Source organism: Cheilinus undulatus, linkage group 15, assembly GCF_018320785.1.
Source record: "Cheilinus undulatus linkage group 15, ASM1832078v1, whole genome shotgun sequence".
Taxonomy (NCBI): Eukaryota; Metazoa; Chordata; class Actinopteri; order Labriformes; family Labridae; genus Cheilinus; species Cheilinus undulatus.
The window spans coordinates 33,289,113-33,308,317 of record NC_054879.1 but is presented as its reverse complement, the minus strand read 5'-3'; the positions used below and the strand labels follow the sequence as shown (position 1 = coordinate 33,308,317).

General features: G+C 37.8%; 1 protein-coding gene across 8 annotated transcripts in view; it reads left to right on the top strand.

Moving 5' to 3' along the window:
* Positions 1-18,257, top strand: part of dachd (dachshund d) — a 226,498-nt gene extending 208,241 nt beyond the window's left edge. For 4 of the 8 annotated variants that reach the window (XM_041806707.1, XM_041806705.1, XM_041806710.1 and 1 more), the window contains exons 12-15: positions 6,353-6,500; positions 7,118-7,276; positions 10,819-10,887; positions 16,831-18,257. In XM_041806707.1, coding sequence (XP_041662641.1) covers positions 6,353-6,500; positions 7,118-7,276; positions 10,819-10,887; positions 16,831-16,868 — 414 coding nt within the window. In that variant the 3' untranslated portion in view covers positions 16,869-18,257. The remainder of the gene's footprint in view (positions 1-6,352; positions 6,501-7,117; positions 7,277-10,818; positions 10,888-16,830) is intronic. The other 4 variants (XM_041806712.1, XM_041806711.1, XM_041806708.1 and 1 more) reach the window with 3 other exon arrangements.
* Positions 18,258-19,205: the final 948 nt, after the last annotated feature.

The following is a 19,205-nucleotide window of genomic DNA, read 5'->3' as shown; positions in this document are numbered from 1 at the left end:
ACACTGTAAAAATGCTCTATGTAGTATAGCAGCTCTAAGCAGACATCCATGTGTACAATTTACTCTGTTTTCCTTTGATAAAAAATCATTTCCCGTCATTGTCTCGAGATCTAGACTTATTTATCGCATATTCCCAAATTGCACAACAATAGATAACCAAAGAAACAGGCTCACTTACCTCATTAGTGTAGGAAACGTTAGCATGGCAAGACTTATCACAGTAGGCCAATTATTGTTGTTTGTTTTTAGATAACCAGAAAATGATCTTGTTATTTTAAGAAAACCAGCTCTGTTATCCTGATATAAGAAGATAAGTAAGCTGACATCTCCAGAACATAACTGGAACCTTGTGTGCAAAACCCCACACGTGATGAAAAATAACGACAGATTCAAAAGTTTTGTTTTTTCCATTGCAGTGTAAGATAAGATGAGATAAACTTCATTGTCCCAAAGAATGAGAAATATGTCTTTGGCTATTCACCCATGCCATGCCATGATATTGTGTATCAATGAATAATTTCCCCCAAAAATGTAGAGTATAAATACCGTTAGATTCTCATCACTGGTGTAGAATGGAAAGAGAGTTCAATCCTGCCCTATTAGCTACTATGTAAGAGCTTTATAGACACCAGATTTTTTTAAAACCTATTCAGTCTACAATGGCGAGCCCTGAACCTCTGTGTAACAACAGTACAGCACACCACACACTAACAGATATTTTCACAGTCTAGAACTAAAAACTGCAAATTTTGCACAATAAAATTCAACATTAGAGTTGCAAACATTGTCAACCCAACTTTTTTGATGGTCAAGTAGCTACCTGTTAGCTACCTGCTACATCCACCCTGGTAGAAATTGTTATTCAACTCCTCTCTTTGTCAGTTTATTGCTGGACATTTTCTAAGACATGTTAAAGACACTGGTATTGATGCTAAAATTCAACGAGTCAGTCATCCATTTCTGACTTCCATTTACAGTGCATTTCAAAAGTATTCAGACCCCCTTCACTTTTTTTTCAGTTTTGTTAAGTTGCAGCCTCATACTACTGTAAAAAAAAAATCCTTTTTATTCTCATTAGTCCACACTCAGTACCCCATCATGACAAAGTGAAAGCAGAATTTAGATTTTTTTGTAAATTTTCAAAAACTAAAAACTGAAATATAGCATTGACATAAATATTCAGACTCTGAAAAAAACTTGTGGTAAAATAAATTGATCAAACGTGATTTGGAAAGCATACACCCCTTGTAAGAATGCATATCAGAGCTAAAACCAAGCCATGAGGTCAAAGGAACTGCCTGCAGACCTCAGACAGGATTGTTGCAAGGCACAGATCTGGGTAAAGCTATTCAAAGTTTCTTCTGCACTGAAGGTTCTTAAGAGCACAGTGGCCTCCATAATCATCAAATGGGAGAAGGTTGGGACAACCAGGACTCCTCCAAGAGCTGGTTGCCTGGCCTATGGGCAGCCAGAGGAGAAAGACCTTAGTAAGAGAGGTGACCAAGAACCTGAAGGTCACTCTGACTGAGCTGCAGAGATCCTGTGTGGAGATGGGACAAAGGTCCAGAAGGACAACCAACACTGAAGCCCTCCACTGATATGGGCTTTTTGGCAGAGTGGCCAGACAGAAGCCTGTTCTCAGTGAAAAACACATGAAAGCCCACTTGGCTTTAACATGGATTTTTTTTTTGCAAACTTCAAACAGGTTTTGGGGGTGTGAACACTTTCTGAATGCACTGTAACTTTATGCTTCAATATTACTATCAGTGCCATGGCTGTGTTTGTTGTGCTTCCTCCTTCAGCATGCTCACCGACTGACTTTGTTTCACAAACTGCATGCTTGTCCATCCTTGTTCCCCCCTACACAGCAGGATTTCTGCTTGTAAATGTTGTCATTTTAATATTGATGATTTCAAATAAGGGTGGCCTCAATCATCTTCCAAGCAGATTTTGAAGGGTAAATTATACTTAACACACCTCACACCACAGGAAAATCTGCAGGATCATTTTTTACAACCATCAGATGATGGTTTGCAAACTTTTGTCAAAAATGGAATTTGACCCAAAATCAGCTGGATTATCTTAGTTTGTAGTTGTTATCCCACCTCTTTCTTCAGCACATCTTGTTTTGCATGAAGATTGAACTAAAGCAGCTGTTTTGACTTAGAAAGAACTGGTGCTTCTTGATTTAAAAAGAATTGCCATTTTTCTCTATCTCAGTGGACTGTGGAGAAACTCAAGGATAGAGAGTGGGGAAAAACATGCAGGAAAGGAGCCGATAGATACAAACTTGCACAACCTGCTTGGAGGACTAGCTTTTGCACATTGGGCACAACCTTACCGTTAGGCCACCTACGCCCCAAGAATGTTATGTTTTGATCAACAGAAGACTTTCCCTGTCAAATAAGATTAACAAAAGGGATATAAATTGTTTAGCAGAGCCCATCAGAACAGCGTACACCATCACCACCCTTCTCCCACTGTACTTAACACAGACATCAGGACTTCAGATGCACTCATTTGTAAATCTGCATACCTTAACAGTACCCATCTACTCTGAGTGCCATTTAGGCTTCTGCTCAAACGCCCTTAGTCACAAAGATGAATGTATTTGCCTTCTGTCTGAGTGTAATGATGTGTGCACACCGCTGCCCTTCTCATTGCACTTGTAGTGAAGGCGTCAGAGTCCTGCTTCTCCTTTGGCTCCGTGCGGTAATTAGAAAGCCACAAGTAAAGCCGTTGCACTCTCCCAACACTCTACTAAGTCATCTTTGATAATGATCTTCGCCTTGAATATTTATATACAAATCAACAAAATGAAACCAAGCAGAAAATTAAGATAAAGCAACTTAGAATAAATTGGGGTCAGAAGAATCAACAATTAGTAAGATATAGCTCAGTGCATTTGGTATAATTGCGTGTGGATGGGGAATAATTGTGATGAAAATGGCTGCAGTACTGTACAGCTTAAAGATATTTCAATTCCACAGTGTCAGGAGTATATTTGCAGCAGCGGTAATGTAATTGATACGTGATGAGATACTTGTCATTCATATTATTCATTCCTGCTGTGCTGAAGGAGCTTTAAAATGGACTACAGGGACTAATACTATACATTTAAACCAATCCAGGTACAGTTTGAGCTGTGTGAGCCGTACGAGAAAGAAAAATCAAATGTAGAGAGTCAGTCTGTAGACTTAACATGCTGGCAAATAATGGAAAGTCATCAAGAATATCAATATCAAGATGCTTTTCAATATAAAACAGTCCTCACACTTGATAGCAAAACAGAAGTGACAGGAGCTAATCAAAACAGAGTCATTTTTACGCACAAAGGAAAAGATAATTAAATTGGCTATTGAGACTCTATAAAGCAGGTCTTGATTGTACTTTCTGTAATGTTAACTACAGAGATCCCTTATGGCAAAGGGTCTTTGTAGTTAACATTACTTGCCATAACTGTATGGCAGTTATGGCAAGAAAAAAACTGTTGTTTAACAACCAAAACTTATGCAAAGTCAGGGTTGTGGTTGCATACAGCCGAAGCTCTTGTTTGCCAATTTAATTAACATTTTTGAGCTATAACCAAAGTATTGCTGCAACTTTTTTTTAAACTTATTTTTAATTCCTTTTTTCTTTTTACACATAGGATAAGTGAGTGGAGAATGACATGGTGAAATGAGAAGCTTCAGAGTCAAACCTGGGCCATGCACTTGGCTATCTGGCATCCCCAGTATAACTTACAGTTAAAAAGCTAGATGGAAGACTGATTGTTAGCTGAATGGCAGAGATGCTCCTGTCCATTTTCTATTCAGACATCCATTCCAACACCTATTGGTGTTTTCACACATGCACAAAACTCCCTAAAAATTCCCCACATCTTCAGTTTGAGCTACATTTGTGAATGCAAAAAGCCAATTTCTTCTACTTGGCTGCATCTAGACTAAAATAAGAGCAATGCTGTTAATATTCAGAAAAATTATTCAAGATTAAGTGGGTGGGAGTGATGACGTTTGTTAAACATGACAAATGAAGCGAATGAAAAATGAAAAAGCGTCCTTGGGTTTCTTGAAAGGCGCTATATAAATTCAAGATATTATTATTATTATTAAATGAGCAACATGTTCCATCATTGTTAACCAAAGTGAAGTGACTCAGTCCTGTACTCTGCTTACAAGTTCTCAAACACTTGGTCATTGCTTACCATTGCCACAGTCATTTACACATCATGCCATGCCTCTTCAGACCCCCCAGTTAGACAGGGAAAGTCTCCGATTATGAGGCTGCAGACAGTAACAGGCAATTTAGGAAGACTTAAGACAATTTTAGTACTGGTAATCTGATCAGATTACCTGGTAATCTGACTCACCAAATAGACTGTTTCACATTTCCATTGAATTGGATATAACTCACATCCGTCTGTGCATTAGCCAATAAATGAATTAGGGAAAATTGGGGAAATATTATTGGAAAATCTCAGAGGGAGACTGCTTGGAGTTGTCTATCACAATCAATATAGGCCAATTAGAGCAACAAAACATATACTTTAGGGGATTTGCAAGCTCGACAGGCTGCTATTGTCACTGTTCACTAACATTGGCACCAGTAGGTAAATCAAAGTTTGAACTCTCACCATAGCTGGTCAGGAGTTCATAAAAAACACCTGCAATACTTTATTTTAGTGGTCCCTAATTACCCAGTAATTTTATAGTAATAAGTGGTAATCATCCTGTAATTTCTCAAGAGTAAGATGGTAATTACATTGTAAGAAGTTGGTATTTTAAAAATAATAACTAGGAAATATGGTGATATTGAGGAAGTATTTCCTCAATATCAACATATTTATCAAGTATCATCGGTTAATTTATTCTAAAATTGTTGCACTTCTCTGATTCTTGGGTGGTATTTTACCTTAAACCCTACCCTAACCCTAAAAATGACTTGAAAATTATTCAGCAAGTACTCACTTTAAATTAGTGGGCCAAAAGAAAGAAATGACCTATGAGGGCTAGGATTAGAGGGTTAGGGTTAAGGTTAGGGTGTAGGAGGTTAGGGTTAGGGAAAAATACCATCTTATTATCAGAGAATTGCCTCAGTATTACCAGGGTTAGGGTTAAGGCTAAGGGTTAGAGGGTTAGGGTTAGGGAAAAATACTACCTAGTTACCAGAGAATTGCTGGAATATTACGATGAATTACTTGATAATAAATATATCATTACTAGGTAAGTACTTGCTTAATATTATCACTTGTAAAATGCCAAATTATTACTGTGTAATTACAAAATTTTTCTTCGGAAATTACAAGATGATTACTCTTACTTCTGTAAAATTACTAGGTAGTTAGATCCCACTAAAACAAAGTGCACCCCTGTTCCACCTAGAAAAGCTTTCAGTGTTGTTTTTTCTTCTTTTGATAAAGAAATATTTCTGGTCATGATAGACTATCACTATTGCTGCATTCACAATAATCCCATCATGGGTAGCCATTGTTTACAGTCTGGCAGTCACTTTCACTAAACTCTACCACAGTGTTCTCCTCAAATAACGCTGATTGGTCCAGTCTTTCTCTGACCTAGAACAAACATTCTTAACAATCCAGTGGCTTTGGGAAGTAAAAAATATAAAGGAGAAAAGTTGGCTATAGCTTTGACTAAAATTAAATCCTTTACCAATTTAAACAACAGCTTACTTGTAAACTTTATGAGGGCTACTGTGACTATACTTGGTTTATCTCTCAACAGAGGGTCAAGGGTTAAATCCCCAGCCTCTCCAGTCCCATGTCGATGTATCCCTAAGGCAAGACACTAACCCAGCATTGCTCTCACTGCTATGCCAGTTGTGTTTAAATGTGTACAGATGCAAGTGGATGGGATTAGTAAATACTAGGGATGAGTATCAATATTCAATTCTGTAGCATCAGGCTGCAGCATAAAAAAAAGCCCTGTCTTTCGCCACTTCATCCAAAGAGGTCAGCAGACCAAGTCATGATCTGGTGTCATTATTTCTCATCTTAAAAAGTCCTCATTAGAACCTACAGTAGATCTATGTTGGTGTTTTAGATCTTAGGAAAGTGGTGTAGCAGCTAAAAGAGAGTGACATCTTAACAGATAAGAGCAGCACTAACGCTGCCAACACACCTGAAAGGAGTCGTGTAGCATCAGTCAGCTTTTAGCCCCTCTGTTCTGCTTCGCTACTGTGGGCAGCTCAGAGATCTGCTGCCCGCCGTGACACACTTTCAGCGCAGTTTGCTTTGCTGTCACTTCAAGCTGAAGCCTTTAAATAACCCACATCACTCTCTCCTTCACATCTCCTCACTCTTCGTCTCATTCATGTGTGCGTTCGTGTCTTCCAGGGCCTGCTCAAAGTGGCGATCGACAACGCGCGGGCTCAGGAGAAGCAGGTGCAGCTGGAGAAGACGGAGCTGAAGATGGAGCTGTTCAGAGAGCGGGAGCTGAGGGAGACTCTGGAGAAGCAGCTCGCCATGGAGCAGAAGAACAGAGGTACCGCCTGATGACTCGTACCTAGCTGTGAATCCTAGCTGTCAGTGTGTGTGAGGGCATGCGTGAGCGTGTGTGCTCTCACAGCCATTGTGACTTAACAGGCCTGTGCTCATGTAGACGTGATCGCTCCTGAGTGTGCGTACATTGCTCTGCATGTATGTTTAATGTTTCCTATTGAAACACTGACATTAGCTGGCGTGTTTCCCTCGCTGCACAGACAATGATCTGCTTAGAGCCTTTTTATCTGCTCTTAGTCAGTTAACATAATTGGTGATACGCATTAACTTAGACAAACTCACTCTGTGCCTCATGTTAAATGCATTAGCTTCACATGCTAACCGTGTCGTTTATGTTTAATGAGAGAAATTCAGGAAAAATAACCCAATAAATTTTTCAATTTGCTTTAATTCCCTCTAGCAGTTTGTAAAGTCGCACCCAGTATTTTCTTTTAATACTGAAGATCATATAATATAAAATATTTAGGTTTAATTGATTTTCCTTTTTCTATTACTAAAATTAGGTTATTATCTCATCCTGCTGGTACTTAGAATTATCAGATTTCACTTGTCGCTAATTTAGGCTCATTTTGTTTCTGCTGTGGTCTTTCCTCATCTCAGCGATCGTTCAGAAGCGCCTGAAGAAGGAGAAGAAGGCCAAGAGGAAACTCCAAGAAGCTCTGGAGTACGAATCCAAGAGGAGAGAGCAGGCCGAGCAGACCCTGAAGCAGCCATCGCCCTCTGACAGCATGCGTTCACTCAACGGTCAGACACTCCACCGTGAGACGCTTTTTATTCATGTTTCACATCCAAAACTGTCATATACGTCAGGGTACTGGGGTTCATGAAACAAAAGAGGGAGAATAATCCAAATATTCTAGTCCAAAATGTGAAAACGTGACTCTTCAGGAGGTGAAAGGTATTCAAGGAAAGTGCTGTGATTTTACACGTGACTCTATTCTTTAAAATATAATTATTTTATGAAAAATTAATTTAAAAAACTCCATTTTAGGCTGGTTTCTTATCATGAGCTTTACATTTAAATAAGCCCACAAAGCTCAGTGCTGTTAAGCTCAACATACTAGGACTGTTTCTCATACAAAGTGCAACTTTGAAAGGTTTTAAGCACACATTTTTGCTTAAGCATCATGATGTTTTGCAGCATTTTATTTTATTTATCCATTTAGTATATTTCTTATTTCCAGAGGGCATTTTGATCAAGTGTTTAGCGTATAAAATGTCAAAAATAGCCAAAAAATACTATCCTGTGGGTCCTCTCAAGTGTTGTTTATTCCAAAATTCCAAAATGACATGTTCACTGTGATAAATATAGAGAGAATTGCATCAAACCTTAGCATGTAATAAGTCTGAGTTAAATATGTTGGAATATTTGCTTGAATACTGGAAATTATCAAAATAATTGCAAATTAAGTGTAGTGCATTCATAGCAAAGACACTGACATCTCTCCATGTAAAGCACATTTACAAGGCATGCACAAACCAACCTCATATTTAAATGTTTTCCAACTTAAACGGATGCGTTGTGCCTGTCTGTTATGTGACAGCAGTTAGAACAGTAGCTTCTTTGCCAGAGTCTGTGTTCTGATTCTGCATACAAAACATGATGAGCTCATAAAATCTGATTTACTGACACAGTCATTACGAGCCAGTGTGTCAGAACATTTTAATATGTCCATGAGTAATGCCGATCTTTTTTTTTTTTTTTATCTGCATAAAATCTGTCAAATCAAAGGTGCATTTGGAGCTGATTGTTTCATGAATGGTGAGATCCAATGCCAGCAGTTTACACCACCAGGGTTATTAGGACTAAGCTCATCAAAATGTTCGATAACTTCATACTTTATTATTCTTTATGATGTTTTATGATACCATGTGTTTTAAAATGATAAAATCTCAATTACTTTAATTATTGGTAATAACAGAAAGTAACAAAACTGTAAAACAGCTACAGATCTTCAGTCATATTTTAACCCAAAGACAGAGGAAAAAGTACTGTCCTATTTGCACAAATACATTGGCAACATTGGGACAGTGTGTTGTAGTTTGATCACAATATATACTGATAAAAAAAAAAAAAATACCCCACATTGGATGTCTAGTAGGGATGCACAATGTTATTGTTATGGTATTAGTAACAGCTTAAAAGTTAACTATCATTAGCACTATTAGCAGTAGGGCTGCACAATTTGGCCAAAATGATAATCACAATAATTGTGATCACTATGGTGTTTGTGTATTTGTTTTTGTATGGAGAAAGAAACAAAAGGGAAGCAAGTTGAGAAATTAAATATTTTTCTCCAAAATCACAGCTTTTCCAGACATAAGAAAAAATGTGTAAAAGTCGCTATTATGTCTTTTTGTGTGCAATTAGGTAACATAATGTGGAATTCAATTAACATTTTACCAAAATCAAGTTAAATGTAGTTACAAGGTTTTGGACTAGTGAAAAGAGCATGGGGGTTTCTGCTTTGTTCTACAGAGGCGTAAAATGGGTTTAAGGTCAAGCTCTTTTTGATACTCATTGGTTTAAAATGTGTAAAACCTGCTGCTAGGGATGCTCAATGTTAACAGCGTGATATCTGTATCAGCTGATATTACTTTAAAAACGTTAATTATTGTTATAGGCAGATATGAAAATTTACTTTGATATTTTCAAGCAGTATATCAGCCGGATATACAAAAGTTGGAGATCTGAACTACATTTTTTTTATATATAAAACCCAGTATTGTGCATCTCTACTCACATGGAGCTTCACCAATAGCTCTGATTTAAAGGTGATAAATAAAACTCATGAAAAATGGAGATACAGGGTTTCTGCCTGATCATCAACAACATTCTATATAAGATAGAGATTTGAAATCATAATACATTACCTTACTTCAGTCAGAAACACTCTTGTCATGCATTTAACCTTTTTGTTGCAAAATGGATATACAGTTTTACTCGATGGAGAAAGTTCTGCTCAAAAGATGTTTCCTGGGTTACTCAAGCAGCATGCTTTGACTTTCCATGAAGCCCATAGCTAGAAACCCCCATATATAGATACATTTATGACACAGCTTATTGAACACTACTAAATTGGTTCAAAAGCAATTAATCCATAGTAGCACGGATCTGAATGTGAGGGTGCAACAAGCTTTATACTATAAAGGAGGAAGCTGGGGTGGAGGGGGTTAAGCTTTGCCAGCAGCATAAATGCAAGCAGGGAATAACGAGAAGGACCCCTGTGTTGAGAGAAAGAGCTGTGATTGGCTGTGAGAGCTGGGAGGCGATAATTGGGAACAGCTGATTACAGCTGGGCATATGATTTTCGTGTCTTGCACGCTAATGCTAAGGTTCATATTGTGTAAATAATATATTAACATATTTCTTGAATTATGATGCCAAATCTTTATTTTTTCTTGTTTATTCTAATTCCTCCAAGCACTGAAGTTTTAGGTCTGAACAACAGCTACCATTCATTTTTTGCACTAGAGAAAAATTCTGCCAGGATTGTCTTGGTAAACCACCTTAGAAAGCTGCAATTTACTGAGAATGATTAATTTTAATTTGAAAGTTTAAGCTCCTTAAAAGTGCTGCCTTTGATTTGTGCGCTACCAAGCTCACTGTCTAAACAATGCCGTTTGTGGCTATCAAAAAGACATAAGATACTTATTTTACCATCAGTGTTGAAACTGTATTTTCCTACACTGTGTGCATATAAACCAAATAAATTATTCATTAGCTTTTTATTACTGAATGTCTGTATTTGATAAAGGATAATGTATGGTAGAATCAAATGTTTGTCTTGTTTTATGTCAATTAATAACAAATACACCATCTTAAGAGTAAACAGGTAAAATCCGGAGAAACTTTGTTATCTTACTGTGAAAAAAGTGTCTGTAATGTCTGTTTTTGTTGGTGTGGTTTCAAAACATATAGATATTGTTTTTTTTCCACTATTGTTGTATCAAAGTTTAAATCCTGGTATGGAAACAGCCTTCACTATATCAGCTCCAAATCCAAATATTCTCCATTAGTCTTGAGTAGCTGTATGATTTTGAGCAAACATCTGAATGCAGGCTCATCCTTGAAGGATAATGGTTGTAAAGTTACTCCAAGGATGTGAGTCTCTTTCTTTTCTAACATGGATAAAGTCACAGAGCAGCACTTTTTGTCAAACACACACACTCAGCGTAGTGTAGCGGGATATAGCCTGAAGGCTGAGCCTCTTGTTTTGAATGAACGATGCTGTGAACGCTGCATTGTGATAGGTGGATGTCAGGGATGTTTAACGGCGGTGATCCCTCTCTTCTCTCAGACTCTCTGACCCCTGAGATGGAGAGTGACCGCAGCAGTGGAAGAACAGATGCTGAAAGGACAATACAAGGTACAGGGGCTCAGATGAGACAATAAATCTCTCTCTCTTTCTCTGGCTCTCACTCTTGCTCCCTTTCTCCCCCCTCCACCTCCACCCGCCTCCTCCTCTTTGCTTCCTCTTTTGCTCTCCCTCACACACACACACACACACACACACACACACACAGCTTCACTTTATGAACATTAGTGTTTCTGTGCCTGCTGTTCAGGCATACAGCTCACCATCTGGGCCACAGCACCGGGTCAAGATCATTGGTTTTCTGTAGAAATAATATTGTTCTTTTGCTTGACTTTAAGCGGCCGTGATGCATTCAGGAAGCAGATCTTAGTTGGGACAAATCTGAGCAGATAAAACAGGGAAAAACTAGGAGAGACCGAATAAAGAGGTGGTTTGTTTACAGCTCAGGAAGCATTAATGAGTCATAAAACCACAAAAAGCAGTGGAATCCCCCCTTTGATAGCAATAAACGGGGCAAATCAATCCATTTTATGAATAAGCCTTGTACATTTTTAATGGTTTGTTTGTTTGTTAGCCTAGGGGGTGCAGTACGCGTTTGGGGAAGGGCGCACCAGCGATAACCTCCGTAGACTGTCTGCTATCTGTGTTTACCCAGATACAAGACACCTCGCAGAGGTTGACTATCCTCATTATTACTCGAAACGTCTTCCTTTAATGCGCCTCAGCTGCGTCTGCTCACAGCCGCCCTTATCAGCAGGGAGAGGTCCCAATTTATCCACGGGAGAAAAAAAAAATGCTCCGTGTAATTTGCTGTGAAAAGTGGGAAATGTTCATCTTTGAGAATAAGTTAGCTCTCTTTAACTCTTTAATGTTTGATTAGTCTACTTGAACTGATATTTTTGTGAAAGAGAAAGCACTAAGAGAAATGATGACTCCTCTTTAATTAAATGTCATTCAGTCACTGCAGGGATCTGAGGCGGTTTGATGTCCCAAAAAAGGAAATCCATATGTCATCATTTAAACACAAAGATAACTCACAGATACAGTGTATTTATAGCCCCTTATTTCATACCAAATTAGTATATTTAGACACTTTACACTCACATAAAAGGCTGCTTCATTTGTGCTGTAAGAAATGTATTAAAGTTTTACAACTAAAACAGCTTTTATCTGCTTACATTTTTAAATATCCTCTACTTTCTAAAGCTTTGGCAGCCATGTAATCTAAGTAAGACAATAGAAAACATAATATATAGTCAGCCCAGTTAGGGCTGTACAGATGTATAGCATTACTTGTGATTAATTGAGGCCCATGATTAGTCTGCTCATGTTTTTTTTGTATCGCGATCCCTGCACACACACTTTGGTTAAGCCACGTCACGATTTCCCTGCAGTCATGGTGATGTAAAATAAGTCCAAACTGTTTATTGTCATATTTCACTGTATAAAACTCAGACAGCTCTGTGGACAAGTCAAAAATCATCTGCACCTTGTCTTATCAAACATTTACCTTTTTACTGTTCCTTTATTGTCTTTTTAATCCATAGCAAGTTCCTTTTTCTGATTCTCGTGCTAAAACCTTTGATCTACCTATACAAGCAGTTCTGCATCCAAACAGGAAATCAGCAGCCCTTAGTTTAAGACAGTAACAAACCCTACAATGAAACAAAAACAGTTTTAAATGCATAATAGTGGTGTTTTTAAATGTGCCTAAAACAATACAATTAATGAAAAAACTTAGTAGCACTTTATTTTAGTGAGTCCTTATTACCTAATAATTTTGTAGTAATAAGTGTAATTATCTTGTAATTTCTCAAGAATGTGGTTATAACCTAGTAATGAATTGACATTTTAACAAGTAACAACTCTGTAAAATTAGGTACGTATTTACCCAGTAATCATGTATTAATTATCAAGTAATTCATTGTAATATTGTGGCAGTTCTCTGATAATTAGGTGGTATTTTACCCTAATCCTAACCTTTGTAATGTTTTGACAATTCTCTTGTAATAAGGTGGTATTTTACCAAGTAATGTCTTAGAAATAAGAAAATAATTTTCTATATAAGTTGCTTGTTAATTCCCAGGTAAATTCTTTATTTTGGCACACTAAATTAAAGTGAGTCCATCCTGAATAATTTTCATGTAATTTTTAGGGTTTATTCAGGAAGGACTCGCTTTAATTTAGTGTGCCAAAATAAAGAAATTACCTGGGGATTATCAAGCAACTTATATAGAAAATTATTCTCTTATTTCTAAGAAATACCACCTTATTATCAGAGAATTGCCAGTATATTAGGAGGAATTACTTGATGATTAATATTTTATTACTAGGTAAATACTTCCTTAATATTACCATGTTTTTGTGTTATTATAGGTAAGATACCAACTGATAACATGGTAATTACCACCTTATTCCTGATAAATTACCAGATAACTACTACTTATTACTATGTAATAACTAGGTAATAAGGGACCACTAAAATAAAGTGTTACAAAAACATCATCTATTGAGAGTCTTAATCCCAGCTGAATTTGAACAGGCTAATTTTTTGTTGAATTACAGTTTTTCCAATAGTGGACTACATGGAGTCTTATTTTGGCATAGCGTGCATTACAAATGACTTGTGTTGGGCCAAAACCTCCTATCTCCAAAATCACCACTTTTCAGTAAATGAAAAAAAAACCCACTTTACTTTTCAATTAATTTCAACGCTGAATGGTGACAGCCAGCATTTTTCTGACACGTTTGATTGGTATGAAATTTGTAAAACCCACTGACAGATGCACAGGGTGACCAGTAGCACTGATTCATGAAGAAGAAATAAAATAAAATCATTAAAAAAAGGAGATACAAGGTTTTGGCGCAACGCCAGTCAATCATGTTTTCCTGATTGTGGGAAAGCCAGTATCATGATGGCAGGTAAAAGTCAAATAAGTGTGAAGCTTTAAATAACGTAAACATTTTCAACACAGTCAAAAGTTTTGTTTTCTTTCTTTTTTAAAATTTGTATTCCTTCAATCAACATTTAGTCTAAGGACTAGAGTTTAAGCTCTGAAATGAAGCTAGTTTTTGCTCTGGAGGAGAGCTAAAACAACTCTGAGCATAAGTTGTGTCTCTTTAACTCTTTAATGTTTGATTAGTCTACTTGAACTGATATTTCTGTGAAGAAACGCACTGAGAGAAATGAGGACTCCTCCTTAATTAAATGTCATTCAGTCACTGCAGGGATCTGAGGCGGTTTGATGTCCCAAAAAAGGAAATCCATACGTCATCATTTAACACAAAGATAACTCACAGATACAGTGTAATTATAGCCCCTTATTTCATACCAAATTAGTATATTTAGACACTTTACACTCACATAAAAGGCTGCTTCTATTGTGCTGTAATAAATTGGTTAAAGGTTTTGCTTAAAGCAACTCTTCTCAGCTTAAATGTTTAGACTTTTTCTTCTCCTAAGCTTTGTGAGTAACAGTATGATGCAGCCCATCTCTCAATCACTCTGATCGTCGCCTTGAAGAGCAGAATGAAGGAGGAAAGCGACTAGCAGGCTGCATTTTGTGTTTCTGTTCAATTAGAGAAGCATTTGTCTGCCACCCATGTCTCCTCTGCTCGACTCCGCCAGCCTCGCTGTATAATTAACCTCAAATGGCAAAAAATGATGTTGATAAATTACACAAGCAGAAGGGAGAAAAAACAAGCCTATCACTCGCATGAAAGCCGAGAGAAATGTGTGGGTACGACTCCAAACTCAGGGAATGAAAAGAGAGAGGGAGAGAGAAAGAGAGAGAGAGGAGGGGAAAAAAATAATGAGGGCATAATTTTAGAGAACTAATTATTTCTATTTGTCTTTTGTCACACTTCTCTAATTCTGCGATATTAACACAGTCTGTGTTTATTAATTGCTTTTACAGTGTTTTGAATCGGGTCCAAGTGAGAGCGCGGCTCTTTTCACAGGCAGGCAAAAAGCTACTGGGACTCTACCTCGCCAGTAACCGCCTGGCAACGGCGCACGTGCGAATATCTTCCCCCGGTATCTTCTCCGGTTCCCCGCCGCTTCCCACTCGATGTGTTCGGCAAGTTTACACGACCCTGTGCGCCGAGATAAAGTTCTTTGTTGCAAGATTAAACATCAAAACAGTTAAAGTGAAATTAAAATTAAATGAATGAATGTCACTGAAGCAAAAAAGACTGTAATTAATGGATCCCTTAATTGTCTTCATAAAATATTTGCATGGGCATAATTTGCATAATTTACATGTATTAATTAATCTTTCAAAGGAATTTTATGCTGAGAGAAGCCAAAAATTCCCTTTGTTTTATTTAGCATCTAATGAAATATTTATTCTCTTTAATGAACTTTTCATCTTGATTTGAATATAAAAATACTAAAGTTTTAACATATTTTAATGAGGCGCTCTTTCATAAAACAATGTGTCAAGACGTCACCATTTTTCTGGTTGCGTATGTAAAGCAGATGTTTCAACATTTGCACCAAAAATTGAATCACTTAGACTTCTTTTCATTTATTCCCATGCCTTTTTTATGATAATTTTAACTATTAAACACTTTGATACTTAATCTCCTCACAAAGACGTCTTAAATGTCATCACACGTCAAATCATCGAATCCTCGTCGTTTTCATTAACAGCCCCATAAACTGCTCCGCCTGTCACAGGTAGACACGTGTGATGTTTCTGCTGCTCTCGTAAGAAGTTGGCCCCCTCCTCTCCTCTTTTTTGCGTTCATGCTGTAATGACTTTTACACAGAAGTCGGTGGTTGTTGCTTGAACACAGGCAGCCTGAGTGCAATGCCTTTGAGACCTACGGCAGTGCTGGGTAATTAGCCTGTGTGTTTGTACACCACCCAGCCCCCCCTGCACCCCTAACATACAGCACACAAAACAAGCCTTTGTTGTCTCCAATCTTCATCAGGCTAAAAGGGGCTAATTGATAAAATATTGATAAAATAATGGGCACAGATTTTAGGTGAGCTAAATCCTCAGTGGTGAAATGAAGGAAAGAGTCATTTAAAATCAGAAGAATAACCTTTAAACCCCTCTCAGAGAGTGTAACCAGGTTTATTCTGCATCTCTCTGTACAATAGGAGTCAAGCACCGTCTCTGATGTCCTGCGCGGCTTGTGTCATGTCCGACAACTTGCACTGCTAAATGTCTTTGTGTGCATTCCTCTTTGAACGCTGAATAATTTAAGCATTGCTGCCATAGAGAAGTGCGCGTCTTAAAGGCATTACTGTAGCATTCTCCGGCGGACGCATTGTGAAGGTAATAAACGTCAAACACGCTCCTGAGCTTGTGCCTAACAGATGCTTTTACCAGCTCGGCGTCGGAGCGGCGCTGCTCGCTCAGGCGAACGCTCAACAGAACAAGAGTCTGTGTCTTCTCTTTTTTTTTTTTCTTCTGCTGGAAATGGACAAAGCTCGTTAGGTTGGAGGTGTCTGGAGATAACAGAGTGGAGGAATCATCTGCCGATTTCAATAAACACTGTTTCCATGCAGGAAATGTCACTTAGAGAGCGCTTCAATATTATGTGCAAACAAGCGGATCAGTAGAGATGTCTTAAACACATGTGGAGAGCGGTTCTGATGCCTGGAGTGTGGTTATCATAGCTACTTTTACAGGGTGTGCTTCACTGCTAATAAAATATGCATGTAACAGTGTAATTATATTTGTATGTCCTGACTAATGTACTGTGCATGATCAGGAATGCAAACTCAAAAAAAGGCAAGGTTTCCCTCTTTTACGGCCTCTTGGATTAAAAGTAGATGAGTTTAATCCTGTTCACCATGCTTGCTAATTTAATCTCACCCTTAAATCGGTTTCTGAATCCATAGCAGCGCAGCTAAAGCACCACAGGGCAACATTTTTGAAGTTAGCGTTTCATCAACAATCACATCCTGAATAGTGCATTTGCGTCAGCAGGATGTTTGCTGGTGGCTAATTCTGGGCTCCTGTGTGTCCTCTGTTGCAGATGGAAGACTGTTCCTGAAAACCACCGTGATGTACTGATAAGGCCGCCAGGAGCTGGAGGAAATAAAAATTTCAGAAAAATTATAAAAAAAGAAGATTCTCCAGAGCCCTCATCCAGGCTGGTTTAGTGAGAGGAGAAGCTGCTTGAGTGGAGATGCTGTGTTCACCCAAAATGCTGGAGGAGGTGTCTGAATGTCTTTTTTTCTCATGAATAGTTTGATGAAGCAGGTTAGCGGGTTGGCCAACGTGAAGGATATCAAACATATTGAGCACAGTAAAAAAAAAAAAGAAAAAAAAAAGAAAAAAAGTACCTGTGGTACACCGTTGGTCAAATTACACAGCACTGAAGATTTTTTATACTGTATCACAGCCAGCGAGAAAAGCTTCGAAACAGAAATTCGACTTTTGTATTTCAAATTCTGGGAGGCTAAAAAATGAAGATGAAAAAAGAATCGATCCTCGTGGAAAAGAGGCTCATGTTTTCTAAATTAGATGACAATACAATCAAGTTTCCTTTTTACCATTTGTGTATATACGAGATCTGATGATAATGATAGGAAAAAGCTCCTCCATTGAGGCCCAGCGCATCGCCGAGGAATGTGTATATAACGTTAAGAGGTATTGTGTATGCAGTAGAGCTATTAGGCAAACAATACCACCATTTATATAAACCTACAGTTTTGTTTTGTTCTATTTCTGAGCCATCATTCTTTCCTATAGCTGCCATTTTTTGGTGAGAAAGCATGCAGGCATGTAAATGTTTGTCCTGGAATTATGATATTTAATAAATCCTATATTGTGCTGAACAAATACTAGGGTTGACTCACTCAAGCCCGGATGATTTTAAACATTAACTATCAAACATTTCACTTTCAAAAATGAAGACTTTTGCTGTCAATAGTACTGTAATCTTTGTAACAGAGGTAATATTTCTTGGATTTTACTGTACATTTTTTGTCATGACACACACACACAAACACAAAAATCAGCACCTCTCGATGCTTTTTTAAGAAGAAAAAAAAAATCACGTGTCAGCTTGAGAAACAATCAGTCATGACACAACTTTTTTGGAAACTGAATGCCATTTAATCCCTGTACACAGACGTTTTCTCTTTTTCTTCGAGTGTTTCATGATATCCTGATGAGAAGAAGAAAAAAAAAAACATACTAAGTTATGATTTTTCTGTTACTTTCCCTAAAGACTTTTGGGTGCTTAAACACCTGTGTATATTCTCTAGACATAAGCTGATGTCAGTCCTTTAACTGCAAAACAGTTTAGACCTTATGTGTTACAATCAGGAGGAAGAGGAGGAGGAGGAGTGTCCCATGTTCACAATGTGTTTGTTCTTTTTGTTCTCAATGGAGTGTCTAGGTCTGTTGTCACTGATAACTTATATAGCTTCTCGAATCATCTCTTCATTGTACTTCAAATTCAAATAAAGTTAACATGTTGATGATAAAACTGTTTCATGAGCTCATATTTGCTACATATTTAAAACCTGACAACACACTAGGACTGATTTTTCATATTTCAGCAGAGGTGGAAAAGGGCACAACTAAGTAAAGTACAGTTACTCTGGTTCAAACTGCCTTAAGTTAAAGTAAAAAGCATTTATTTAAAGGTAACTTAAATACTGAGTAGCTCCTGAGGAGTTGTATGGTAAAATACGACCTTTCCTTATTGGCAAAAACAACAAGAGAGCAGATCTCTGACCAGGTTGTTCAGGTAAAGTCACACCTCTATAATGAAGTCAAACACACAGCAGAATTGACAGTATTAAACTCATGTATCACTTTGAAAGTTCTACATTGATCTACAATGCGTACTGATGAAGAATTTGCTCCTTTAAGAGCGCCTAGAAACTCTAACTCTGTGGATAACATCAAACATGGTGCAAATGTGTCTCCCGACAAAAAAACACAACAATCCCTCAGAAACATGACCAAAAGAATCCTAGCAGGGATCAACAGGTAACAGCCAAACACATATAAAATGCATCTAAACACTGCCCAAGGGCATGATGGGTAAGTCTGTCCATACATCCCTTGATTTGACATTGCAGTGGGCAGAGCTTAGATCAAATGACTCTTTACTGACTTGAACCAACACTGGTGGATCAAAACTTTCAAATAACTCAAACACTGCAGACCATTTCACTCATTCTCAATCATTCTCTCTTTATGTTCAACTAGACCATTGTTTCCCAACCTGGGGTTTGGGATCCCCTTGTGGGAGCACCAGAGAGTTTGAGGGGGGCCGGGGGCTCTATCTGCTTTGAGGTTGCCAAAATTAAAGTCACTTGTACTATCATGATAAAACTCTTATGAATAGTTCATGCAAATGTCTCTTGATAAGAACACTTCTGTGTGGAGCTA